A 23,758-nucleotide genomic window follows, 5' to 3' on the forward strand; every position below is an offset into this window, starting at 1 on the left:
CAACGCGAGCGGTCAAAGTGGGCGCAGAACAACGGGTTGGCTCATGTCGGGGTTTCTTCGTTAAATATAACGAGGAATGGGAAGTCGCCAAACGAAATTCATTTATTTAAATGTATTTTTATTTTCACTGAAACTTTAATTCATTTAAAATTATTTGAAAATACTAACGCTATTTGAAATCATTAAAATTAATAAACTCGTAGCAAACTGTGCTCCTGATAACTGAACGAAACAATTTTAGGGATCGTGTCTTTGCTATTGAAACAAGTCGACATAACCCCTGCAGGGTGGAAATTCGTGGAAAAAAAACCTTATTTCGCAGGTTTGAGGGAGATACATTGTTAATTTCCACGAACATTACTAAGTATGGATAAAACGCATTTGAAATTCGTTAAATCATCCTATTGTTCATATTTGCTACTGTGACCGGACAGCGTAATTCTTGACTGTTCCGGGAGTCCGTTGTACGCAGATCTCGTCTGCTCTGCAAACTAATTTTGAACCCATATCGATTCAAGAATTGATCTCGAATCCCCCGACTTCGTTGGAATTGATCGCGAATCTATTCCAAAAAGCATCCCAATGGTGAATATGTTCCTGAATCCATATAGACGTTGGAACTGATTCCAAACCTGCTTCGAACTGCTTGAACTCGTCCAGGACCTGATCCGTGCTTTTAAATAATCTTGATCCTATATTGGTCCTGAAGCTAATTCGGAGCTCGTATTAATCCAAGATTTGATCTAGAACCGATTGAAATCGATCCCTATTCTGTAACGAATTTTTAAGGAGCTCTAAATCCATTCTGATCATGGAATTGATCCCAAACATGGTCGAATCTTTGTTATGATCCCTATCCTATTTTGGTCAAGGATCTGGTCCAAGTTCGGTCCAAGAATCGATCTCGAACCTCCATTCCAGGAAATTATCCAGAACCTGTCATGGTCCTCGAAAGGATCTTGAGTCTGCTATGTTCCAGAAACCATTCCTGAGCCTGTCCCCGTCTAAGTCTACACTCTGATATTGTATAGGCCCAAGAACAATTTCCAGCAGCAGCTATTGGTCTAAAATGTTAGCTAAATGTTAGATTAATCAAACAAAATGAATCACTCCACACAAAAGAAACGACACCGAAGTTCACATTATTAACATATAGCTTTATTTTCTTTTTCTTCATAAACGCTTACATAGTATATGTTTACGAATTCTTACCACTAAGCGGTTGAATAAACTTCCAAATGGGAAAGGAAATAGGTTGGTACCACTGGATACCCCGCGCAAATGGGTATCGGTATCGGCCTGTCTGTTTTGTCACAATTTGGCTGCCTTGTGGCACACATTCAGCTCAGTTCTTTTGCGGTTTTGCACTTTTAATACATTTCCTGAATCAGAAACTTTGGGGTGGAGTGGAGAAGGAAAGGATCGGCTCACACTGCAAAGAAAGCAATGAGGCATATATTTCTTGGGGATGAAAAAAAACAGAGTTCGTAGAATACGCTGCCACCAATCATTAAACACTCTATACAACCCTTGGTATAGCTATCAATAATGGGGATCTCTTTATGCAAAATGAAACCATTCATGCGTTTGGCGGGATCGGGGATAAAAGGGGGTGGGTGGGGTTAATAGTTGCGCATCATACGTAATGCGTCTCGACAAAAAAAAATAGTGTTGCACTAAGCACGCTCTCCTCCGCTTAGCGGCTGGCAACTTCCTCCGAAGGATGAGCGTCTCCATTGTGCACGCCATTGCACTTCTCCGCGGTGCCGTTGGCGACGCGTGCCTTCTTCGCTACATGCTGCTGCACGTCCGGTTGGCTCTCCCCGACCGGCAGATCGAAACGGTGCTCCAGCGTCATGTGGCTGAGCGGCGGCAGACCGACGCACGCACGCAGAATGTTCTCGATTGCCGTTCGCTGGCGGAAGAGCGAATTGACCACGGGCGTACCCTGCGGCACTAGCGGCGCCTTGCACAGATAGCTCAGCAGCGACAGTACCGACCGGAAGGGTAGGTACTCACCGCCGGCCGCGGCGTCCTTGCGGCGAATCTGAATGCGCGAGCACAGCTCACCCAGTATGGCCAGATCGAGGATGAGCGGGGTGGCGAGCAGCGAGTCCTCGCAGGTATTGTGGATGACCAGCGTGTTGTGACCACCGAGCATGATCTGGCTCGTGTACTCGTCCATCGCGCGCTTGCTGTCGCCGACGTACGGCACGTACTTGATCACCACGCAGTGGTCCGGATGTTCGTCCGCACCGTACAGGATGTGGTTGGATGCGACCATATCGTCCACCACGTTGCTCTTGGAGATCTCCTTCGAGCGGAACTGCTGCGGGGCCGAGAGATTCTTGCCGTCGTTGTTGCCGAGATGGTTGTAGCTCACGATCGAGACGGGCTTGATGCCGGCCGACACCAGGAAGTCCACCAGCACCGACTTCAGCTTGGTCTGGCCCGACTTGAAGTCATCGCCGGCAATGAACGCACCGTAGTGCTCCGCCATCTCGATCACGCCGGGCACGAACGTGTTCTGGGGCGACCCGTTGATGTAGATGCACTAAAGGGAGGTGTGGACAGAACAGAAACCAACATGGCATTGAACCTCAAGAATGCAGAAAACCCCACACCACGACTTACATTCTCAGCAATAGCAGCCATGGCGAAGATCGTCGAGGGCGAAATCTCCGAATGGTTCTGCTTGAGCGAGCGCTCCAGATCCGCCATCGTCGTGTTGACGCCTTCCTTCACCTCGGCGAACCGCTCCGTATTTGCCGTCCACAGGATGACCACCTTGTCCACGCCCGACTGCTGCTTGAACTCGCGAATGTCCCGCACGATCTGCTGGTACTGCTCGTACCGCGTGCCCTTGATCGTGTTGTCCGCCCGGTCCGCCTGGTTGGCCGCAATGAAGTCGGGATCGTAGATCGAGGCCCTTGGGCGCAGCTGCGCCAACCGCTTGTACACCTGATCCTGCAGCCCGACCTCCAGCACCTGCGCCCGCTTCATCGCCTCCCCGATGTTGAGCGAGCTAATGTCCCACCCATCGACGACGATATCGTTCGGGTTGACCATCGGCACCAGCTGGTTCATCGGGATGTACACATCCTGGCCGGTGGCGTCCGACCCGAGCAGCACCGTCGACGACTGCGTGATCGAGCCGTACCAGTTCGCCTGCTGGACGCCCTGGCGCGTGCGCCATTCCAGGCTGTGCTTGTTCGCCTCGAGCGCAGCCGTCAGCGTCGAGCCGTTGTTGCCGCCCCAGCCGACCAGCATCAGCCCCATGCGCGGGACATTTCGTCCGGTGCGGATGTTCAACTCGGTAGTTTCAGGTTTCACCTGCAAAGGAACAAGAAATGGCGCCCCGCAAGCGCGCAGACACGAAGATGACGAAATTTTACTAACGAACCGACCTTGGACTTGATCTCCCATGTACCCACAATGGGTGGGCGAGGGCTTCCCGTCTGGGCAAAACACAAGAAAAATGAAAGGACGGATAATATATTCTAATCACGCGCCCCACGACGTTGCGCTTCCCATCCCCAAAATCGTTCACATCTTCAGGAAATCGGTTTGGGCCTGCGAAGTAGGCTTTGCATAATGCGATGACTTCTTCGCCCTCCTGCAGCGGTAAACGGGTTTAGAACGGCGGCTTGTGCCCCGAATGACTGGCAGAAATTTTTGCTATATGTTGTGCAATACGCCGTCGTATAAATAAAATTGGCATTTATCGCGCATCTCTGAATTGATCCCCCCCCCCCCCCCCCCAAAAAAAAAGCGGACCCCGGAGAACAAAGGGAGGCACGGTTGTCAAGATACGCGGCACTGTGTCTCTTCCTCATTTCTCACGTATTTGTGCTCCACGCCCGGTGCATATTTCGTAACTGTTGCTAACATTCCCATCAGCATCTCCCGGGTTCGGGTGTTCCTCGCGCTCTCCCATTATCGGTCGTCAACGGCAACGATCCATTCCGGGGATGCTTAGTAGTGTGCTGTTTATACACCAGCATCGTAAAAGGCGTTGCTCATTAGAGCTGAAACGGGAGCAGAAGGGGAGCGATTGGCGGCCGGACGCGCGTATCAAACGTACGTTCGCCCCATCAATCAGGTGACAGGCAAACAAGTGAATGTTAATTGTTCAAACTGACAACAGGGACAAACACGTGTTCCAACGCTTGCCGACCGATTAGATGGCGGGAGCGCGGTGACGCCATTGCCCGACCGCTGCGGGAAGATACATTTGAATTCGTGTTTTACATCGCCATCGCCTTATCAGGCAGGCCCACTGTCCAAAGACGGCATTGGAAAATGGACGCATCGCTTCGGAAAAGCATTTTGGGGCGACTTAAACCCATCGCGACTGATTGAGAGGAATCATCATTTGAGGCTGAACTTGCGTTATCTGTATCCAAATATTTATTTCCGCTCCAAGCTTTGATAGGGGGGACACTCGGGGGCTGGGGATAGATGAAGCAAATGCACAAAAGTTCAATGTTTCTGTTGATCTAAGCCAGTCATGTTGTCTGAAGTATGTTGTAAATTTATAATTATTTATACTTCAGCCAAAATGGATGACTTACGAACAAAAATAAGTGCGTAGTGACATTACATTGTCAAAAGTGTCTTCCTTAGATACGAAAAATAGCATCAACGACTCTAACATTCCTGAATGTTTAATAAAGTTGGTAGTTTAAGCTACAACATTTATTACCTATTAGAAAATGGCAAACCAACACGAGTAGAGGCCCTAAGTGGTCCACTAATGTAGGTCCTGCTTTGAAGTGTCCAGGCTGGTTGTGGGATTCTCAACCAGGAAGAATATCAAGATTCAAAGTAATGTTTGACAATGTAATACTGTGTTAGTAAAAATTGCTGCATTTTTTTAAATATTTGGCTCTATTCTACAGGCAAACAACGGCTGTAGAGCTAAATAGCAAGAAACCCCCATTTCAAATATCCTTATGTTAAATCCCACGCCACACACAAAACAAACATACGATACGATTCCTACATCACGACAAAGCCGTTATCATAGCTAGAGCACAGCCTCACCATTTTCCCATTTCTAGTAGGAAACATGCAACCTCAGCATGATTTTTACTACGAAACAAGCTAGATAACAGACAATTAAATCAAACCCGACCCCGGGGGCTACCACCGAATCGGGCCGGGATTCCGTCCAACCTTATCACCGACCGTCCCTGGTCGGCGGCTTTAGATCGTACGACCCCGCCGCCTGTGGCGTGATATGATGCACGGAGTGTCTCACCGAATTTAGTCATCAATTTACGATATCTCTGCTACCCCGTGTGTTCGGGAGTAACTTTTTTTTTTTAGCACAAGGGCTTAACAGAATAAGGGAGGGAATGGCGAGAGGGCTTAACAGCGAGCTTACCGGACCTTATGTCATGCCTTGACCAATAATCGATCATTGAAGCTTTTGCGGGCATGTCGCCGAAACGGGGGCAGTCGACAGGTGTAAAATTAAATTAAAACACGCGATAATAAAATCCCCAAAATGTGTGATTTCACGATTGATAAGCCGCGATTGCAGCAATCTCTTGCTGTATGTAGGGTAGAAGCCTCTCTAGAGAAAATATTAGTTCTTGTTCTACATACATGACACGTTGCAATTGTATGCATTTTAGAGGACGCTCGTGGCACATCTTTTTTCGGGTGGATGTTTGCCATACGCCACTGTTTGTCAATATTCCAGCCAGCACGTCTTTTGCCTTCCAGGGAGCCCTCTCCTTCAGTGGGGGGGGGGGGAGAGGAGTAGGGGCAGGGGGAGTAAATATTGAACCGCCTACAAACGTCATCCAATCCGCGTGTATCCCCGCGCAATGCGATCCAAAATGTGGTTCTTTAACAGGCGACGTTCAAGGCACAGGTTTGTTTAGGTGTTTAGCAGGTTCATATCAGAAGCCGTGTTGCTTTTTTTCCTCCGCTTGCGCCTGCCTACTAGCACTAGAGCACCAATACCATATGATAGCGGAGGAAGAAGGAAGGAAAATGCTTTCCGTTTTGTGGATTCAGCTTGGCGCGTTATATTTTCAAACCTTCCAGAAATCTGTGCGATGGAATGGAAGATTAATATCAGGATTTGAAGAATGCACGTGTAATGTAAAAAAATGATGCACCTCAAAGCTCTACGAACTTTTTTTATCACAATTTCCGCAAGAAATGAGCGGCAAATTCGGCAAAGCTAGTAACCGGGCGGGAAAATCGATTTTCACTCCAATGTGTGGCGTGGTGCTATTTTTAGCATCACGGAAGAATCTAGTTCCTTCTCGCACCATGCCGCGCTGTCATTCGTAGGCAAAAGTTTACAACAACTGTAATACAGCGGCCGGTACGGAACGGATCGATATCCGATGACCGTGACCTCTCCGGTGGCGCTTCTCCGATGCAATATTTCGCACTTTTCACTTGAAATTTTCATTTCTTTTCAGTCAGCCTCGCGGGATGTTGCCATGGAAACGCGGAGTCACTTACTGGGAAAGGGGGTGAAACAGTACACCAAGAGGACAGTTTGCTTACCGTGTATCCGCTTGGGCCGCTGCTCACTACGGTGGTCGTTTGGTACTGGTAGTCCACCTCGATGTGTTCGTCCGTGTAGTGGACGTTCGGCGAAAGTACCTTCAGCTCTGAGGACATGTTTGATGCACGCTAGTCACGGTTCTGCACGGCCTGCAAATAATATGCACACGTAGTACACACAAACAACACACGGTGTATCAGAATCCCACTGCCTATTGAACGGTGCCGGGGTGGAGAGTAATGTTTCACTGCGTAGGTGCGCCACACAAGGAATATTCAGGACAACAACACTGGCATGGAACGGAATGGTGAGCGACAGTGGTAAATATCGGCAAACGGCACCCGGCCGTGCAATGCAGCAGCTATCACACGCTACCTGCCCTGAGAGTCTCGCACTACTGCTACTTCTGCCAGCCCAAAATCACGTTGCAAAAAGGATGAAAAGCGTCGTTACCAGCAAAAACACACAAGGAGGACGTAAAACCGTGTCCTTTTTTTGTTTGGCACATGCAGCGAAACACACACTCCAACGCGGGTAGGTGTAAATGTAATGATTTTTTAATGCCTGCCTTTTAGAGGTTGGTGTCTGTGTGTGAGCCCAGGTAGAGCGGCGTCGACGGTGATTTCAGATCCTACCGGTGTCGAAAACCGAACGCAAGTGGTTCCGCCGCTTCGGGTACGGTTCGTATTATATACAGCCGCTGCCGCACGGTGTCACAAACCAATCGTAGAAGGCGAGAAAAAATAAATAAACATTAAATAAATTGTGATTAAATTACAATCATGCATACAATTTGCGAACAAAATCAATTGAATTTTAGATTATACGTGAATATTTTTAAATTTTAAACAAATATGATGATTGCACCTTTTTTTTTCGAGCAAACATTAGATATTTAGAAATTAATTCCTTCTGGTATATTTACAGCACACATTTCATTAGATAACTGTGTTTATCTACAATATATAAATAATTTAAATTTTCCTTTTCTTTCAGTTGGTGTGAGCCACACTATGCGACACGCTTATCAGCGAAGGAGCCGTCCCAAACGAACGAAGCTTTTGAGTACAGGGTAGAACAACCCTATCATTGAATGTATCAAATTGGCCATATAACCATAGAATGGTAAACGGTCATGTTCTGGTAAGAATTTTATGTTTCTGTGAAGTGATTTAGTGAAGGTATAAAATGGAACCATCATTGATATCGACAATTTGTTATTTTTTAAATCTATACCAACGATCAGGCAAGTTTTCTTATTTTTAAATCTATTTTAATGGTTTTTTACTGATGGAATTAAGGCTATTTTGCTGTAACACGGTTAAACACGAAAAGGGAAGTTGTGATATCATCAAATCATTATTTGTTCTCCTTTCAAGCACTCTTCTAAACTGCTACAAATCATAAAAGCGAATTTTTTGGAAACATTAGTGTATGTATTGTTAGGTCCTGTTTTTTTAAATTAGTGCATTCTATTTAAACTGTTCACAATCAGCAAATGCAATTATGAATGTGATATTATCTGCTGATCACTGATAAAATTTGTTAATTAAATTCAATATACATAATTTTCGTATGAATCAAAGAAAAATCTAAGAAAAATAAGCTGCATTCTTATCAAGAGTGAGATTAAAGTTCAATTTACAACGTTGTGAAATAGTTATCTGTTTCTTAGTAGCTCGGATACTCTGTTGGATGGTAAACTAAATTGAAAAGAATCAGATTTTACAATTTCAATTAAAAGAAAACCATTCCCACCGGTCGACCTGTCCACCTCCACATGGTAACTACGCACGCAGATTCCAACTAATCCGTCATATGCGTTACAATGGCAATCCATTACAGCGGCACAGTCATGTGAGAAATTATCAGCCAGGAAGAGCCTCGAGTTACGCCTATCTGTACCAAATGGTACCTCGCGCTTAGACAGCAGCCCGGTTCGATGTACCTGCCCCATCCGTGCGAGTTAGTTTTAAGTTTTAAAACTTCCCGCGCGTAGCAGATGCAGATGGCCTTGATCCTTGACCACCAACAACCCATTTCCAGCGCTGCCCACCCCTTTCGTGCCGAAATGGTGCATCGCTTGATGTCGCCGACACCTCCCGTGGCTCATGAATAAATTAAATGACAATTTATTTACCCAACCGACGACGCATCATCATCGGTGTCCATCCATCCATTCCTGGTGGTACACAAAACACGTGTGCCCGCGCGGGGGGTTGATTGGTACGGCGACGCGCGGCGGTGGCGCTGATTCCCGATAATGGTGATATGAATAAATTTGACGGAACAGGTTTTTTCTCCCACAGAACTGGTATTGCGATACAGATATATGTATTCCTCGGTTGGCCAAACCCTGGTACATTCGATCGGGCGAAGATCCGTTGAATGAAAGGCTTAATTATTAGTCATAATTCTACCGCCGTGTTTCGTGTTAAGGTATTATTATTATAGAGAGCCCACACCGGGCTCCGGTTGGGTAGAACAAAAAAAAAAAAACGGGAGAAGATTTGGACGAACATTTTGCGATAGATTCGACACAAATAACGGAAGGGATTCAAATTTATGATTGTCAGTTAATGGTCGATGGATTTACATTTTCGAATGTTATTCTTAGCCATTTTTGCACTTGAGACATTAGGAGATTACAATCTGGTTCAAAGAGTAGCAGAGAGAGAGCATTAAAAATTACCTTTCTGGGTTGATCCGAACAGCCCATTCAGTACTTCAGATAAGCAATGGGCCGCTAGACCTTTACTATTTAAATAAAAAAAAGCTGAATGTTGACTGAAGTTGCTTTACTAAAATAATTTTCATTTCAGATACAGCTATACAATTTGCACAATTTGATAGAAAAGTAAATGGCTAATTTACTATTTTAGCTAGAAAAAACATATTAACGATGATGATGCCCATTCTGGGTTTCTGACTAAGAGCAACTGATTTGTTCTGTTTGATGAACCGTTGTTCTGACTTTCTCCTGATTTTGTTGAGCAAAATTTGGCCTGCTACAGTAACTAATTGCACTTAATATACAAAAAGGTTTTCATATGTATAATGCTAGTTAAAATGAATTAAATTCCAATGGTAGGTGGCGGTCTGGCCGCTTTCAACTTAAAATGTGGTAAAATTTGAAAACGATTTGTTTCTCCCCTACAGTTCAACCAATATTTCTGTACATGAAATAATGCATCAGTAATTCTTTAACCTTAAATTCTGCAAAAAATTCATAAGCTAATCCTAATTTTACAACAAATGTAACTTACATCCTGCCGTGCATTAGTACGGTCCCGGTGGCGGTTGCCTTGGTGGGCCCTGGTTAGCAAACGGATTCGGCAGTACCATTCCTTGTGGTGGTGGTTGCATGTGCGGTATCTGCTGATGCTGCTGCTGATACTGTTGCTGATACTGTTGCTGATACTGCTGATGCTGATGGTGCTGATGGTGTTGGTAGTGCTGCTGCTGCTGGAACTGTTGGTTACGCGGTGGAAACCGTGGCCGAAACTGTTGCGGTTGACCGTACCGTGGATTGTAATTGTGGTGCCAGCTGGTACCGGACGGGTAGCGCGGATTAAACTGTCTTCCTCCGTTACCCCGCTGGTACTGTGGTCTCGAGGTGGACGGACTGGGCTGCCTAGGATTCCGATAGTGTTGCTGCTGCTCATCGCCCATCTCGCTACCAGCATCCTCATCATTTTGTGCCCCACCTGCAGCCTGCTGCCGATTGGCTGCATTCTTTTTGCGATTTCGTTTCGCCGCCCGTTCCGCCTCATCGTCCGAATGTTCCGCCATGTACGAGGGGATTTCGTTATCGTTCATCCAGCTCGCGTCGGACCCCTTGGTGCGCATCAGCTCGGACAGTATGATAAACGACGTGTACTCCGTTCGCGGTGCGCAAAACACCTCCATGCCGGTGGTTATGTTTTTGGTCAATATTTCCTGGTTCGAGTTAAACAGTACGCAATAGATGGGCTGATTTACCTGGCCAATGACGTCGAATATTTTGCCGAGCGCTCGCTGACCCCGGTCGAGAAACAGGACGGTGTCGAGGTTGAGCAGCTCGGCCCCGGCCACCGACTGTACCAGCACGATCTGTGCCACGATCGATTCGATGTGCCCGATCGGTTTACACTCCGTCTCCGGGACGGTGATGGTCAGCTCCTCGATCGGTGGCAGCTCGTGGGGCAGTATCTCACCCGCAGTACGTATCGGACCCTTGATCGGTTCGTCCTCTTCGTCCTCTGATGAGGCAGCGCTGTGGAAAAGGGGAAAAGGTTTTTGTTAATTCAATCGCATCTACATTGTTTCCATGCTTTCAAGGAGACTTACATGGTATCCATCGTTTCCGCATCACTGACCAATATTGGATCATCCTGCATGCGATAGCCCCCGGCAGATATTGCGGGAGTTTCCTTCGTTATTTCCACATCGCTGTCGTCCGATGAGGATGACGACGAGGAGCTAGCTTTCGAACCAGCGCCAACCACGTTGGATGCGTCCGTGTCTTCCGCCTCCGAATCGGAACTGCCCGAGTACTGGCACAGCATTGAGAGTGAGCTGTTGGCGATCTTTTCCACCGCTTCCGTCTCGAGCTTTTGCTCTTCTTCGATTTGTTCCTGAAAGGAGACAACTGCGACCGGCACGGATGCTGCCGTTTGGTCCTCTACATCCATCGCCTGACCAACGGGCGCAGGAGCGACAAATTCCATTGTGGCAGGTGGGTCTTTACTGGGTGCTGAATCTTTCTCAGGCTCTTCAGTGGATTTGGTCTCATCCACAGTTTCCTTAGCCTCCTTTTCAACGCTTATTTCAACCGTTTTAGTTTCTGCAGGGAGTTCTGCGCCTTCTGCCGCACTTCCGACGGGCGTTTCTACAGGCTCATCCAAATGCGATTCGACGGCAACGACTCCTTCGCTTGTGGCTTCTTTCGGTTCACCCGCTTTTGGTTCATCAACACTGTCCCGTGCCGGATCGCTCACTCCTCGATTCGATTCAATTGATGGTTCAACAGGTTTCTCCTCCATCAGTGTGTCCTCGTTCGGTTCAGTTTTCCCGCCATCGTGTTCTGCCGCTGGTGCAACAATGGTGGTGCTGTCGCTGCAGGAGTTACTAGCATCTCGTGGCGTATCTATGCTCGCCCCCGCTTGTTCGCCATTTGTAGACTCGTCCGTTCGTTTTGTCTCCTCCATTTTGCTTTCCCAACAATAGCCGTTCAACTCTTGAGGTGCGATATCCGAAAGAACGCTAACCGTTTGTGGCAAGCAGAAAACACGTGCAGGCCGATCACGCGTTTGTTTACAGTTTGTTGCCTTCGTTGACAGTACAACCGACCCAAGTAGCAAAAAGGAACATGTTGAATTTCGACCAAGCTGTCTAATACTTTCGTTAAGTTTAATTTCGATTGAAGTGAAGCTAAAATGCAGAAATTGGGGTAATTGTTTGAAAATTGTTGATATGAATTTTATAACTTTTTTTAATGTTAATTTTCTTTATACTGAAAAGAAGTTAAAAAGTTTCGTACGTTTATTCTCCCTGAGCAACGATTCCAATTTGTTATTTGGGAATGACAGATTTGTTCAATCCAATGCGGATCGTTTGAAGTCGGATTGAAATTATTCTGATTGGAAAACATGGATTCCAACAAAATATGTTTTTTTTCCTCAACAAATGCCTGTTGCTAATCCAAAACAAAACAGTATCGTCGCAGTAAGGCAACAACACACATTGAATTCTGTGCTAATCCTTTCTAATTATACGATACTGTAATTTACTCCAATCGAAAGCAAAAAAAAAACATCTACGCCTCCATTTTCTGTTCTCGGGTGCTGTTTTTCTTCCCCCTCCCACAAACACACACACACGTATACACACACACACAGTGGGCTGTATTTATTTTGATTTCTATTCCGCGCTTCGCACCGTTTCTTGCCTTCGTGGAACGGTGCTAGTTGTCAAAAAGACCCCCCACCCTTCTCACATCGTATCAACGCCATTAGCTCTCGCTTCTAATCTATACGCAGCAAAATTGTAGGCTCTGTGTTTGTGTGATCGCTCATATATTTTCGGAACCACGATAGATAAGAGATAAGCGACCGTGATCGTGCGTTGGCAATTCGGTTCAGTTTGGTGGGGTGCATTTTAGAAGCGCAGCAGCATTCGCCGCAAGGTAAACGCGTAGTAGTAGTTGGAGCAAAAGACGCGCAGCACAGAAACGATGGCCGATGAAGACAAAGGACTGGTCGCTGGACACCCCCCGGCAGGTAAGGCGCTACATTTGCTACCTTTGCTGGGTGGTAAAACTAATACACACGTTGCATCTTTTTTCCCAGTGAAAGCGGGTGGAATGCGCATTGTGCAGCATAAGACTCCGAACAGCGAACGGCCTGCGAAGGATCCGGTCGAGGTCATTGGGCTCTCGGTAAGTGGTGGAGCATCATCCGTGGGGGGGGACCGTGTCAGTAGGTTGGGAAACTGGTTTTGTGCAAACAATTAATTCTAACTCACCCTCACTCCCTTCCGCAGAACCCAGCGCCCAACGTGAACACGGGTGAGGTTGCCCAGTCCGGGACGAGCACCAAGCATACCGACCATTCCGTGGAGGCGTCGCAGGTGGCCCATGCCCAGAAGCCGCCGGCACCGGTCCACAGCAAGCCCGTCAATCACATCCAGCAGCCTCGGAAGTGAATTACTCGCGGTGCATGCAATTGAACCAGTGGGGGGGGGGGGGGGGGGGGGGGGGGGGGGGGAGTGCGGAGTGGAAGACGGACGGAAATGAACCAGCAGCAGCAAACGACGACGGGTTGGGGGGACAAGGCGACAAGGGTGTCCGCCCAATGCACATGCACATTGGCAGGTCCAATTCTCCTTCGCCCCCCCCCAGCCGGTCAATTCGCCCTGCTGGAACGTTTTCGGAGTCCGTGTTCGGCGAGTGATGATGGCCTTATCGATAATCAGTATCAGGGCAGAGTGTTTTTTTCAAGTTTCTTCTTCTTTTTTTTCTTCTCACCATCATCAGTAGATTGATAATTGTCTGAATTTAGAGCGTTGCTTAGCGCGCACACGTTGTTTCTCTTACCTTCAATTTACACGGAACTTACACGGGAGAGCGGTGTTGTGCCTCAGCGAATTGGAGGCGTTGTAACAATTCTAGTGGTCTTGGGTTTGTTTCCTTTTCAAATTAATAATCCTACTAATATTTTGTAATACTGTTTTGTGTACTATCAGAAAGCGAGAGAAGGAAAAAAGCTGTGCTTTCAGTTAGCGGGCTAGTTGGTAGATTTGGAAAAAAAATAAATGATACAAATAAGTAAAAAAAAAGGGAAACAAAATATATTGAAGGGCGCATAATTTTAGAGCAATTTTGTTTTTCCTTGTATCACTAATTCTCGCTTACTTGTTGTTGCGCATACACGTGGAAGGTTTTAGTTTCCATGCTGGCAAACGCTGCGGCGCGCGGGCTTTAAGGTGCTGCACCGAAGTTCCAGCTTATTAATGAATAAAGCTTTGAAATGTGTACAATTATTGGCGTTATTTTGATTTTTTTTAGAGATAATATTTCTGCCAAGAGATAATTTTAGCACTTTTTGAGAAACACTAGCTAATTTGCCCAGGTTACAGGGCTGCGCAACTAAATTCAAAATCCCTTTACTCCAAAGAAAAGGCCAAAATTGATGGTCTCGAAGCACAATTAAAATAAAGTACTTCTGACGACCCTTTAAGACTCCTCTAACCAAAACCGAATGTAGGTCCTGAACCTGATACTGAACCTATACCGGCCCAGGAACCGGTACTGAACCCATACTGGTCCTGGAGCCGATCATGAATCTATATCAGTCCTGATGACCCAGAAATAGCTCCTGATTTTAATTATTTTTCTACAAAAGTACCTGTAACAGTTCCAGATTCGGATTCGAAACCGGTCCGAATCTGGAATCGATACAATTCCTGCTCCAGTCAGAAGAGGTAGGAATTAGCGTAGAAAATTTAGTAGAATTTGTATGGTGATGAATTATTTATTGCTGCTGTATGTAAATATGAAGTTATCTTGTTTTTTGGGGTGATCACTTGTTTTAAATATCACCTCAATAGCAATTCATCTGCAAATTCGTTTTGTGCTATGCGGTTGTAAATTACATGGGATATTATTCTGAACATTTTAAATCATTAAATTCACTTATATTCTAATAATATTTCATTTTAAATCATAATATTGTAATATTTCAATACATTCCTTCCTAGAGCCGATCAATCCAGATGGAGAGACGATCTGTTTAGAGAACGATCTACATCTGCAGTAGGCGATGCATTTTGTATTAGATCATTATTAATTTTTTTTTCATTTGTTCATTGTCCTCTTGGTCTTTATGCAATTATCTTCTGAACAATAGTATCAGAATCATTATTACAATATTTTTAAAATAATATTTCATCGTTAAATCGTTGTTATAAAAGTCAAATGAAAATTATTTTAAATTGATTATTTTTAAATTAATTTAGCAAACCCACGAGTGTTTGCCACATCTGCGCCCAACCTTGAACCATTGTGCCCAAAGCGGCATCCCACACGGGGGCCGCACGGTTGTGTTGGTGCCAGCTAACCTCGCATCGCTTAGCATGCGTGTACCGACCCGGCCATTATCATCCTGTATTTGTAAGCTGCCGGTGCTGCCTTGTGTCGCTAACTGTTGTCGCGTCTGCCATCTCACTCCGTTTCCTCTCCGGTCGAATTTTTTCACTTTTTCGCTGCAAAAATGGCAAACATTGGACGTCTGCTTGCTTCCCGTGTGGCTGGTCAGCTGGTGCGCAATGTCGCCACCAACCAGCAGCAGCAGCAAGCCAACCTGCTCCGTTTCTATAGCAGCGGTAAGTACTGCTTCCCTCCCTTCACCCCCCCGATGTAGGTGTGGATGTTGTCCCAGCAACAAAGCGGCACCGCAGTGACGCAGTTATGTAATGCAAGGGCAAATCAGTTAAAACCAAATCTAATGTGTGTGTGTGTTTTTCTTCTACTTCCCGGGGGCAGCCCCGAAAGCGTACGAGTTCATCAAGGCGGAGCTGGCGGGCGAGAAGAAGAATGTCGCCGTGATCACGCTGAACCGCCCGAAAGCGCTGAACGCACTGTGCAATGGGCTGGTGGCGGAGATTAGCGACGCGCTGGACCGGTACGAGGCGGACGATTCGATCGGTGCGATCGTGATCACGGGCAGCGAGAAGGCGTTCGCGGCCGGCGCCGACATCAAGGAGATGCAGCCGAACACGTACGCCAAGTGCATCAACACCGACTTCCTGGCCAACTGGACGCGGGTGGCCAAGGCACAGAAACCTGTCATTGCGGCGGTGAACGGGTACGCACTGGGCGGTGGCTGCGAGCTGGCCATGATGTGCGATATCATCTACGCGGGCGATAAGGCACGGTTTGGGCAGCCGGAAATTGCGCTCGGAACGATCCCCGGGGCGGGCGGTTCGCAGCGTACGACCCGCGCGATGGGCAAATCGAAGGCGATGGAGATGTGCCTGACCGGGAACATGATCACGGCGGAGGAAGCGGAACGATCGGGGCTGGTGAGCAAGGTGTTCCCGGCCGACAAGCTGGTCGAGGAGGCGGTCAAGCTGGGCGAGAAGATTTCCACCTTCTCGCCGCTGATCGTGCGGCTGTGCAAGGAGGCGGTCAACGCGTCGTACGAGATGTCGCTCAACGAGGGGCTGCGCTTCGAGCGGCGCCACTTCCACGCGACCTTCTCGACCAAGGACCGGCTGGAGGGTATGACGGCGTTCGTGGAGAAGCGTGCGCCAAAGTTCTCGAACGAATAGAGACCGAGGAAGAGGAAGTCGATGCATACATTCCTTTCTCCCAGTGCTGGACGAGTTGTGCAGTTTTTCCCCCCGGCCATTTACAAACACACCAGTTGCATTTACTGTGCCTGAGGCGTGCAAGCTGTTCATCGCTCATTCAGGCATAGCTTATTTTTATACACGGCTTTTCGTAAGGTGTAACATTACGAGATAACAATGAACCGAATAAAATTCGCCTAGTAACAACGCGGTGTTTCGATTGCTTATCTCTTCTACCCGAAGGTGCCCTTTAGTTTCCTTGGTAGGTACAATGTAATCCACCGGCAATATGCAATACAGATGATAGACGAAACAGGTCTCGGTACTGTATGTATAATAACAAAGTCTCTAAAAATTTAAAAGGATTCTAATTTACCCTTTGAACGCACTTCCGTCCCATTTCCAATACGCACCAAACAGCTGTTGCGTACATGCCGAATGCGTGTTGTGATGCGCGGCCGTTATGTCACAGGCAGGCTGTCAGTTGACAGCTGACAGCAAACCACGCACTCGCAAGCGGTGAGCAAAACATCAACACCGTCCAACAACGGAATCGTTCCTCCTTTGTGCAATTGCGTTTAATTGCAGCAGCAAATAATCAACAGACAAAATGGCCCAACTTGTGAGACAGCTAAGGATGGCCGCGGCCGGGTCAGCACATCCATTCCAGCTGTCCGCACGGCACATGAGTGTGATGGCGAAAGTGCTACGGTACGGCGAGTTTGGTGAGCCGGCAAAGGTGCTGCAGCTGCAGGAGGAATCCGTCCCGGACCCGAAACAGGGCGAGGTGCTGATAAAAACACTCGGAGCGCCAATCAATCCGGCGGATATTAACACCATTCAAGGTAAGCCAGGGTAGTGATGGTTGCGTCTGGGTGGCTTACTAATCGTACCGCTTTGGATCCGTAGGAAAGTATCCAGTAAAGCCGACCTTTCCTGCCGTCGGGGGCAACGAGTGCGTCGGTGAGGTGGTCGCTATCGGTGGCGATGGTAGCAGCAACAGTCTGAAGGTGGGCGATCGCGTTGTACCGTTCGCTACCGGACTGGGCACCTGGCGTTCGCATGCCATCTACGCCGCGAACCAGCTGATGAAGGTGCCGGCAAGCGTCGGTGTGCCGGAAGCGGCCACCATCACCGTCAATCCGTGCACCGGCTACCGGATGTTGAAGGACTTTGTTGCACTAAAACCGGGCGACACGGTCATACAGAATGGGGCGAACTCGGCCTGCGGCCAGGCCATCATTCAGCTGTGCCGGGCCTGGAACGTGGAGTGTGTCGGGGTTGTGCGCGATCGGCCCGAGTTCGCGCAACTAAAAGACCACCTGAAGGGGCTCGGAGCGGCCGAAATACTGACCGAGGAGGAACTGCGCACGACGAAGCTGTTCAAGGACGGTATCTTTCGCCGGCCGCGGCTAGCGCTGAACTGTGTCGGCGGCAAGAGCGCGCTGGAGCTTGCGCGCCAGCTCGACCAGGCCGGCGTGATGGTGACGTACGGCGGCATGTCCCGCGAGCCGGTGACCGTGCCGACGGCGTCACTGATTTTTAAGGATCTGCGCTTCGTCGGCTTCTGGATGACGCGCTGGACGAAGGAGCACGCCGCCAGCCCGCTGCGGAGTGAAATGTTTAACGAGCTGTTCGGGCTGATCGATCGGGGCGCGCTGAAAGCGCCGGCACACGAGATGATCCCGTTCGAGGAGTACAGCGCGGCGGTAACGAATGCGCTCAATATTCAGGGTTTTGTTGGGAAAAAGTATATCTTTCGGTTTTAAGAGATGCGTGGGTGTGTGTTTGTGAGAAGAAGGGTGAAGCGATACTGCACAAGTAGCTGATCTGGTTTAGGTGGATTGTTTTACTGCGAGTTCAGGAGAGAGTTGATAATGATACAAGAATTGCGATCGCTTCGATCAGTGATTGGCATGTGATTAAAACATAATCGTAGAAATTAAAAAGTAAAATGTTTTTATTTTTCAGTGTTTTGTTAGTAAAGGAAGATTTTATTAATATCTTGAAAAAATGTAGTTAAAATCGCCATGCTTCTCGTTTTGTTGTAGCCTATACTCTTGTTTTTTTATGTTATTAGTGCATGTGAAAGATAACGATAGTAGATAGTAAGCATTTAAATATAAAATGCCATGAAATATATAGAAATATGTGAAACGAGCTTTTTCTTAAAAGTGACATGCGAAATTAGGCACAAACGCGATAAAAAATGCCACTGGGGAGAAGTTTTAAAAAAGAAAACATATTTTAAAAACGGAATCGTAGTAATATTTTCTTCAAATTATATTAAATAATTAAAATATGTTAAAAAAAACTATGAATCTTGATCCATTTCACTCAAGGTTTACTCCAATTTGATTACTCGTTTTTTAATTGAATTTGTACAAATCACGTAAAATGAGACACGACTGTTACTCAAGATAAAACAGTTATTTGAACACAATTTATTTCCTCGCAATGATGTGTAATGAAGTCAACAACTTCTTGACGAAAATCTGTACTTTTTTTCGGTGGTTCTTGGTTTGTAGCTTTGACCAGGCTGCTCCACCATGTTTCACAGCATTTCTCTCGCTAGCTCCAAATCGCAAGCATGATCTCCAATCAACAAAATTCCATTAAAGTTTTAATGTTTTAATATTGTATTGAATGTCATCCAAGCATCATAACATAGCTTTCATCATAATACAAACGTAATTTACAAGATAAATACTTTATGGTTGGTATACTATTTCGATGAATGATCGATAGTTTGCCAATTAGTTTCAATCAACATTTGGAACGGAAAACTGAATTTTTTTCTGCATAATCTAAAGTGATATGAGAGCGATGAGACTTACGATCGTTCACTCTCCCCTGATCATTTGAGCCTCTGCGATGAGAGTTGCTGAGACAAAGTACGGAGAAGAAGCCAAACACAAAATGGATTGAATTTTGCAAGCAATAATGCTGTAGCCAAGACCTATTTCATTTCTTTCCGAGATTATTATTATATAAGAACCAAAATTTCAATAGCTGGCATACAGTCCTCCCTGGTATCGCTCTCTGCCTCCCTCTGAAGAACGTTTATGAGTTCCATGAGTGCTTGTCGTCGAAGAGCAATGAGCCACCCTGTGTGGCTCTCGTTTATTGCCCTTTACTTTTGTGATATTCATTGCGAGTATCGCTCAACGTTCATCCCTTTTTTCGTTGGCAGCAGTGCAAGAGCATGAGCATGCCAACTCTCTCAGGTTGCTGTGCTTACTCATGCTTACTCTTTCTAATGAGCGACCTGATAGGGTAGGGGCAATAAAAAACTTGATGGAACAAAAGATTTCAATGAAGAGAATGCACTGGGCGTCTCCATCGCAGTGTTGTTTCGTTGAGCGCAATTGCAGAAAATAGATGGCGGACACTCAATCTACATCTCACGCTACAACTGCCTTTTCGATAGATCCACATTCAACGGCCACTACTGGACATTGATTGTCCCACTACTGGACTTGACTTACAGTCGGCCTTAGGCCACGTTAGGCCAGATCGATGGCTGGATCAGGTGAAGCAAGACCTGTCGGAGATCGGGTGTCTACATGGATGGGAGGCTGCAGCCAGGGACCGAGCATCCTGGTGAATGATTGTTGACCGGGCCATGTCACATCGGCATGTTCTATCATGAGTAGGCCTTCAAAAGAGAGAGAGAAAGAGAAAGAGAGCGAGAGAGAGAGATAGAGAAAGAGAGAGATAGAGAAAGAGAGAGAGAGAAAGAGAGAGAGAGAGTCTTTTGCAGCATTTCATCGTTGCAGTTGTGTGACGAAAAAACAGTAGCTATTGGACAATTAGAACAGTGAAACGACATGGACGAACATTTACCAACAGAAATTAGCAAGTCGTTGTGCAGACACTGTTCATATTTCAGTGCTATTCGACATCATTTGCTTTCACGACCATGATCACGTTGCTAGCCCCTCACAATGAGTCACCAATCGAAGAATGGGTTGTTGTGCGTTCATTTCTTTTAAATTTTGTTATAATTACTGTCATATTTTTGTTCATTACTTTTACTAATTACCAATCATAATAAATATTTCACCCGTTTCAAATCCAATTACATTACACAATGCATTTTCATTATTTGCAAAATGCGAAACGTAAAGTAAGGGGTAAAGCGAATGAAATCGAAACGAATGAGAGCAAAGGAAAATTGAAAGGCAGAGTGACGGAAGGGTCATAAAATCGCACAAAACGATGACTCCATACTTATTCCCTGATGCTGCATTTGTGCTCTTCCTTACCGTGTGCATTTCTTATTGGTGTAGCTACCTGGTCAAGGTAGCTTATTCATGTTTTCGAGACTGATTTAGTACCACACAACCGGATAGCTAGTTCTTGCTACTAGCAAGCACGAGGTTTGAGGCTCGTGCGCAACAGGTATGGGATTATTATATGAAAAATCTATCGCACAATCAACTTACTAAAGTTTAAGTCATCGAATGAGTGACTCTTTTAACTGCCATCTTTGACACTTCGACATTTGAACGAAAAATAACCAAAAACCATGTCCAAATTATAAAAATATGCATTCAAGCCCTACAATGCACACAATCATTTAGAGGACACAGCTATAAAAAGAAAACTTAAGGATTTAGTTGATGCATTATTGAAACGATTTGACGCATAGCTTTCGAAAGGTGCTACAGGCGACGATCGATCATCCGGAATCGAGGAATCTTTCTGATTGGGTACAAAAACATTATCATGGGATCAAAAGGGAGCAGCATACAAACCCAGTATACATTTTAGAAGCAATATAGTCCAATGTCCTACACATGGACTGAGTACTTGAAAGGTCCCAAATCCGGCACACTTTTATTGTTCTTGCGTCCTCGCTTTTCGCCGTCTATTCCGAAGCCTAATGGAGCTCGAGGTATTGAGGTCGGTAGCTCAAAGCGCAAAGATACACATCATTCACACGTGATCACTCTGGCCATTTGCTCCATTGCGCTAGTCTGGTCTTTGAATCATTTCGCGGTGAAGAACGAGTCTTGTTCAATACCTTTTTGATCTGGATGAGGCTTTACAGCTTAATATAGGAATGCAATGGGAAAACTAATTTGATGTAGAGCATGCTGCATGTTTTATCTGGACTATTACAATTACCAATGGTTGTATAAACTGCACTCTTACCCACCGTTGAACCCACTCCTTCGTCACCGTAACTGATTTATCGTAAGATCGTCCTTTTGGTGCAGTGATATTTTGATGCTTCTATTCTTTGAATACATTGCTTTCTTTGCTGAGTTGCCGATAAGCTTTCAGTTACTCATTACAGCTTCCAGATATTCCAAGGTAAAGAAAAGATTGGCATACTGGGTACGATTTACCTACTCCATGGAAAGCTGGGTACATCTTCCATCCAACAGCCTGAGGCCATTGCCTTGACCGTTGGTCGTCGGTAGCTTGCGTTTGACGCGTTGTCATAAATCATATCACCAGACCGCACAGAGACACGCCAATGCGCCGCCCGTGAACCCACCGCGGGAACGAATCTGCGCAATGCACTTATGTCGAACAAAACGAACCGATTGACTCATATTGGACTCATAAAATCCGTTTGTACGTTCGATTTGCTCCCCTCTGCATGGAGGCGAGTTCACGCGCCCGTTTGCAGATTTTATGACCTTTTCGTCTTTCTTTGCATCCATTCTTTGCTGTTTCGCTTGTCGGTCCGTTTGTCGGGAGAAGAAAAATTAATAAGAAATTCAGTTTAATTTAATTTCAACCAGTGAGAAACGGCATCGTTACTTTTACAAAGCAAAAGCTGAGCATGTATGTGAGGATCTTCATAATTTGATCTAGAACTTCATAGATGCATGTGTGATAGCATTGATCTGTGTTCTCCTCTGTGTCCACCATTCAAAGCATTTGTGATTTGTTTCTATTTTCTCTTTCTTTTGTTTTCTGCCAATTTCTGAATGAAGCTGTAGAGCAATAAACCGAGACGTAAACATAATTATGACGAAGCGAGTGGTGACGAGAGAAACCTCCTCGAGCGCATCACCGATATCTCTGACGGTTCGTTGTATGATCGCTTGTTTATCCGACACCTAGACATACTGGAGCCACCGGAAACCAGTTTTGATACGAAGCAGATGAAGTGGTCAGCTCCAATAGCTATGTTTAGTGATATGGTATAGGGAAATTTATTACACCCACGGGCCAGCATCAGTTCCAATAGAGCCGAGATCCTACCTTGGCGCTATTAGTGAATGGAGCCGCGGCAGTCATCATTACAGTTATCATATGTGCGGGTGGCAAAACCGGTTGCGGTCACATTGGCAAATAATAAGAAGAACAAAAGAGAAGAGAAACACACGGGAAGAGAAACAAGAAAGTCGGGAAATAGTGAAGCATCCGTAGAATACCCGTGTTTGGGGTGTATTTCTGCAAGTGAGACCTTTCTTCTTATTTTTCTTATCGATTTGATGTGCTTGTGCATTCGTCATGAATGTCTCTATGCCGATGTATGGTCGCGAATGACACATGCTCACCCCATTAATAGTGATCTGAGGGATCGTGAAAATTGCTATGCTACCAAGCAGTGTGGGATCATGCCAAAGTTCTTTCGCCGTAAGATGTTAAACGAAAGAAGCTACTGAGGCTCTGTAGCGTTATGAAAGCATACCCAGCATGCACGAGAAAACACGACGTGCTGCACACGTCTTGGGACAAACGGCGAAAAAGGAAGACGCAAGGGCAATAAAAACATAGTTCTGAATGGCGGTATGTAGGCTTTTATGGCATAAGGGATGGTGAAAGGATTGGGATTGTGATACATGAAAATTAATTGTTTTTTGCAGCTTTTTTTCTTATTCTGTCTTTGCATCCTCTTTGTCGCATTGAGCATGAAGATTACAGACTTTAATCGGGGGGCCTTTTATGAATTAATAACTCCCTAACGCGGTCGAAGGAGGTTGAAGTCTCCGTTTGTCTGGACTTAGAAGATCATTCAGTGAAATGTGAAACAGAACCAACGCTATGCTTGAAATTACTAACCGGTTCAGGGTGGTCCATTGCCGTTAACGTACAGCAGGTTTACATTTGTCAGTATGCTGTTTGCTAGTAAGTTTAGGGCCGGTCCGTCCGGTGGTACAGTCGTCAACTCGAACGACTTAACAACATGCCCGTCATGGGTTCAAGCCCCGAATAGACCGTGCCCCCATACGTAGGACTGACTATCCTGCTATGGTAGCAATAAGTCACTGAAAGCCAAACTCACTTCACTAGTGGGTACAGGCAGGCCTTGACCGGCAGCGGTTGTTGTGCCAAAAAGAAGAAGAAGTACATATGGGAATAAAACATATCTGCATTATAACAGTGATAGTGAGCGATAGTCCTACGGAAATGTTGCATCAATAA

General features: G+C 46.1%; 5 protein-coding genes and 1 long non-coding RNA gene across 6 annotated transcripts; 4 read left to right on the forward strand and 2 right to left on the reverse strand.

Annotated features, from left to right (window-relative positions):
- Positions 1-1,136: 1,136 nt before the first annotated feature.
- On the reverse strand, positions 1,137-6,651 carry LOC121600335 (inositol-3-phosphate synthase). Its single transcript, XM_041928821.1, has 3 exons — positions 6,535-6,651; positions 2,635-3,333; positions 1,137-2,554 (listed from the first exon to the last, which is right to left on the reverse strand). The coding sequence occupies exons 1-3, from the start codon at positions 6,649-6,651 to the stop codon at positions 1,697-1,699; spliced, it is 1,674 nt and encodes a 557-aa protein (XP_041784755.1). The 3' UTR covers positions 1,137-1,696.
- Positions 6,652-6,671: 20 nt separating this feature from the next.
- Positions 6,672-8,907, forward strand: LOC121600341. Its single transcript, XR_006005797.1, has 3 exons — positions 6,672-7,069; positions 7,532-7,678; positions 8,381-8,907. It is a non-coding gene; the product is annotated as an uncharacterized LOC121600341 (long non-coding RNA).
- A 421-nt stretch (positions 8,908-9,328) lies between these two features.
- On the reverse strand, positions 9,329-12,158 carry LOC121600334 (H/ACA ribonucleoprotein complex non-core subunit NAF1-like). Its single transcript, XM_041928820.1, has 3 exons — positions 12,057-12,158; positions 10,865-11,947; positions 9,329-10,790 (listed from the first exon to the last, which is right to left on the reverse strand). Exons 2-3 carry the CDS (start codon positions 11,722-11,724, stop codon positions 9,815-9,817), a joined length of 1,836 nt encoding a protein of 611 aa, XP_041784754.1. The 5' UTR covers positions 11,725-11,947; positions 12,057-12,158; the 3' UTR covers positions 9,329-9,814.
- A 105-nt stretch (positions 12,159-12,263) lies between these two features.
- LOC121600340 (death-associated protein 1) lies at positions 12,264-14,053 on the forward strand. Its single transcript, XM_041928827.1, has 3 exons — positions 12,264-12,795; positions 12,865-12,953; positions 13,058-14,053. Exons 1-3 carry the CDS (start codon positions 12,750-12,752, stop codon positions 13,217-13,219), a joined length of 297 nt encoding a protein of 98 aa, XP_041784761.1. The 5' UTR covers positions 12,264-12,749; the 3' UTR covers positions 13,220-14,053.
- Positions 14,054-15,144: 1,091 nt separating this feature from the next.
- LOC121600338 (probable enoyl-CoA hydratase, mitochondrial) lies at positions 15,145-16,573 on the forward strand. The gene is made up of 2 exons (XM_041928825.1): positions 15,145-15,397; positions 15,558-16,573. The coding sequence occupies exons 1-2, from the start codon at positions 15,286-15,288 to the stop codon at positions 16,343-16,345; spliced, it is 900 nt and encodes a 299-aa protein (XP_041784759.1). The 5' UTR covers positions 15,145-15,285; the 3' UTR covers positions 16,346-16,573.
- Positions 16,574-16,820: 247 nt separating this feature from the next.
- On the forward strand, positions 16,821-18,583 carry LOC121600336 (enoyl-[acyl-carrier-protein] reductase, mitochondrial). Its single transcript, XM_041928823.1, has 2 exons — positions 16,821-17,211; positions 17,276-18,583. The coding sequence occupies exons 1-2, from the start codon at positions 16,977-16,979 to the stop codon at positions 18,133-18,135; spliced, it is 1,095 nt and encodes a 364-aa protein (XP_041784757.1). The 5' UTR covers positions 16,821-16,976; the 3' UTR covers positions 18,136-18,583.
- Positions 18,584-23,758: the final 5,175 nt, after the last annotated feature.

Source organism: Anopheles merus, chromosome 3L (genome assembly GCF_017562075.2).
Source record: "Anopheles merus strain MAF chromosome 3L, AmerM5.1, whole genome shotgun sequence".
Classification (NCBI taxonomy): domain Eukaryota; kingdom Metazoa; phylum Arthropoda; class Insecta; order Diptera; family Culicidae; genus Anopheles; species Anopheles merus.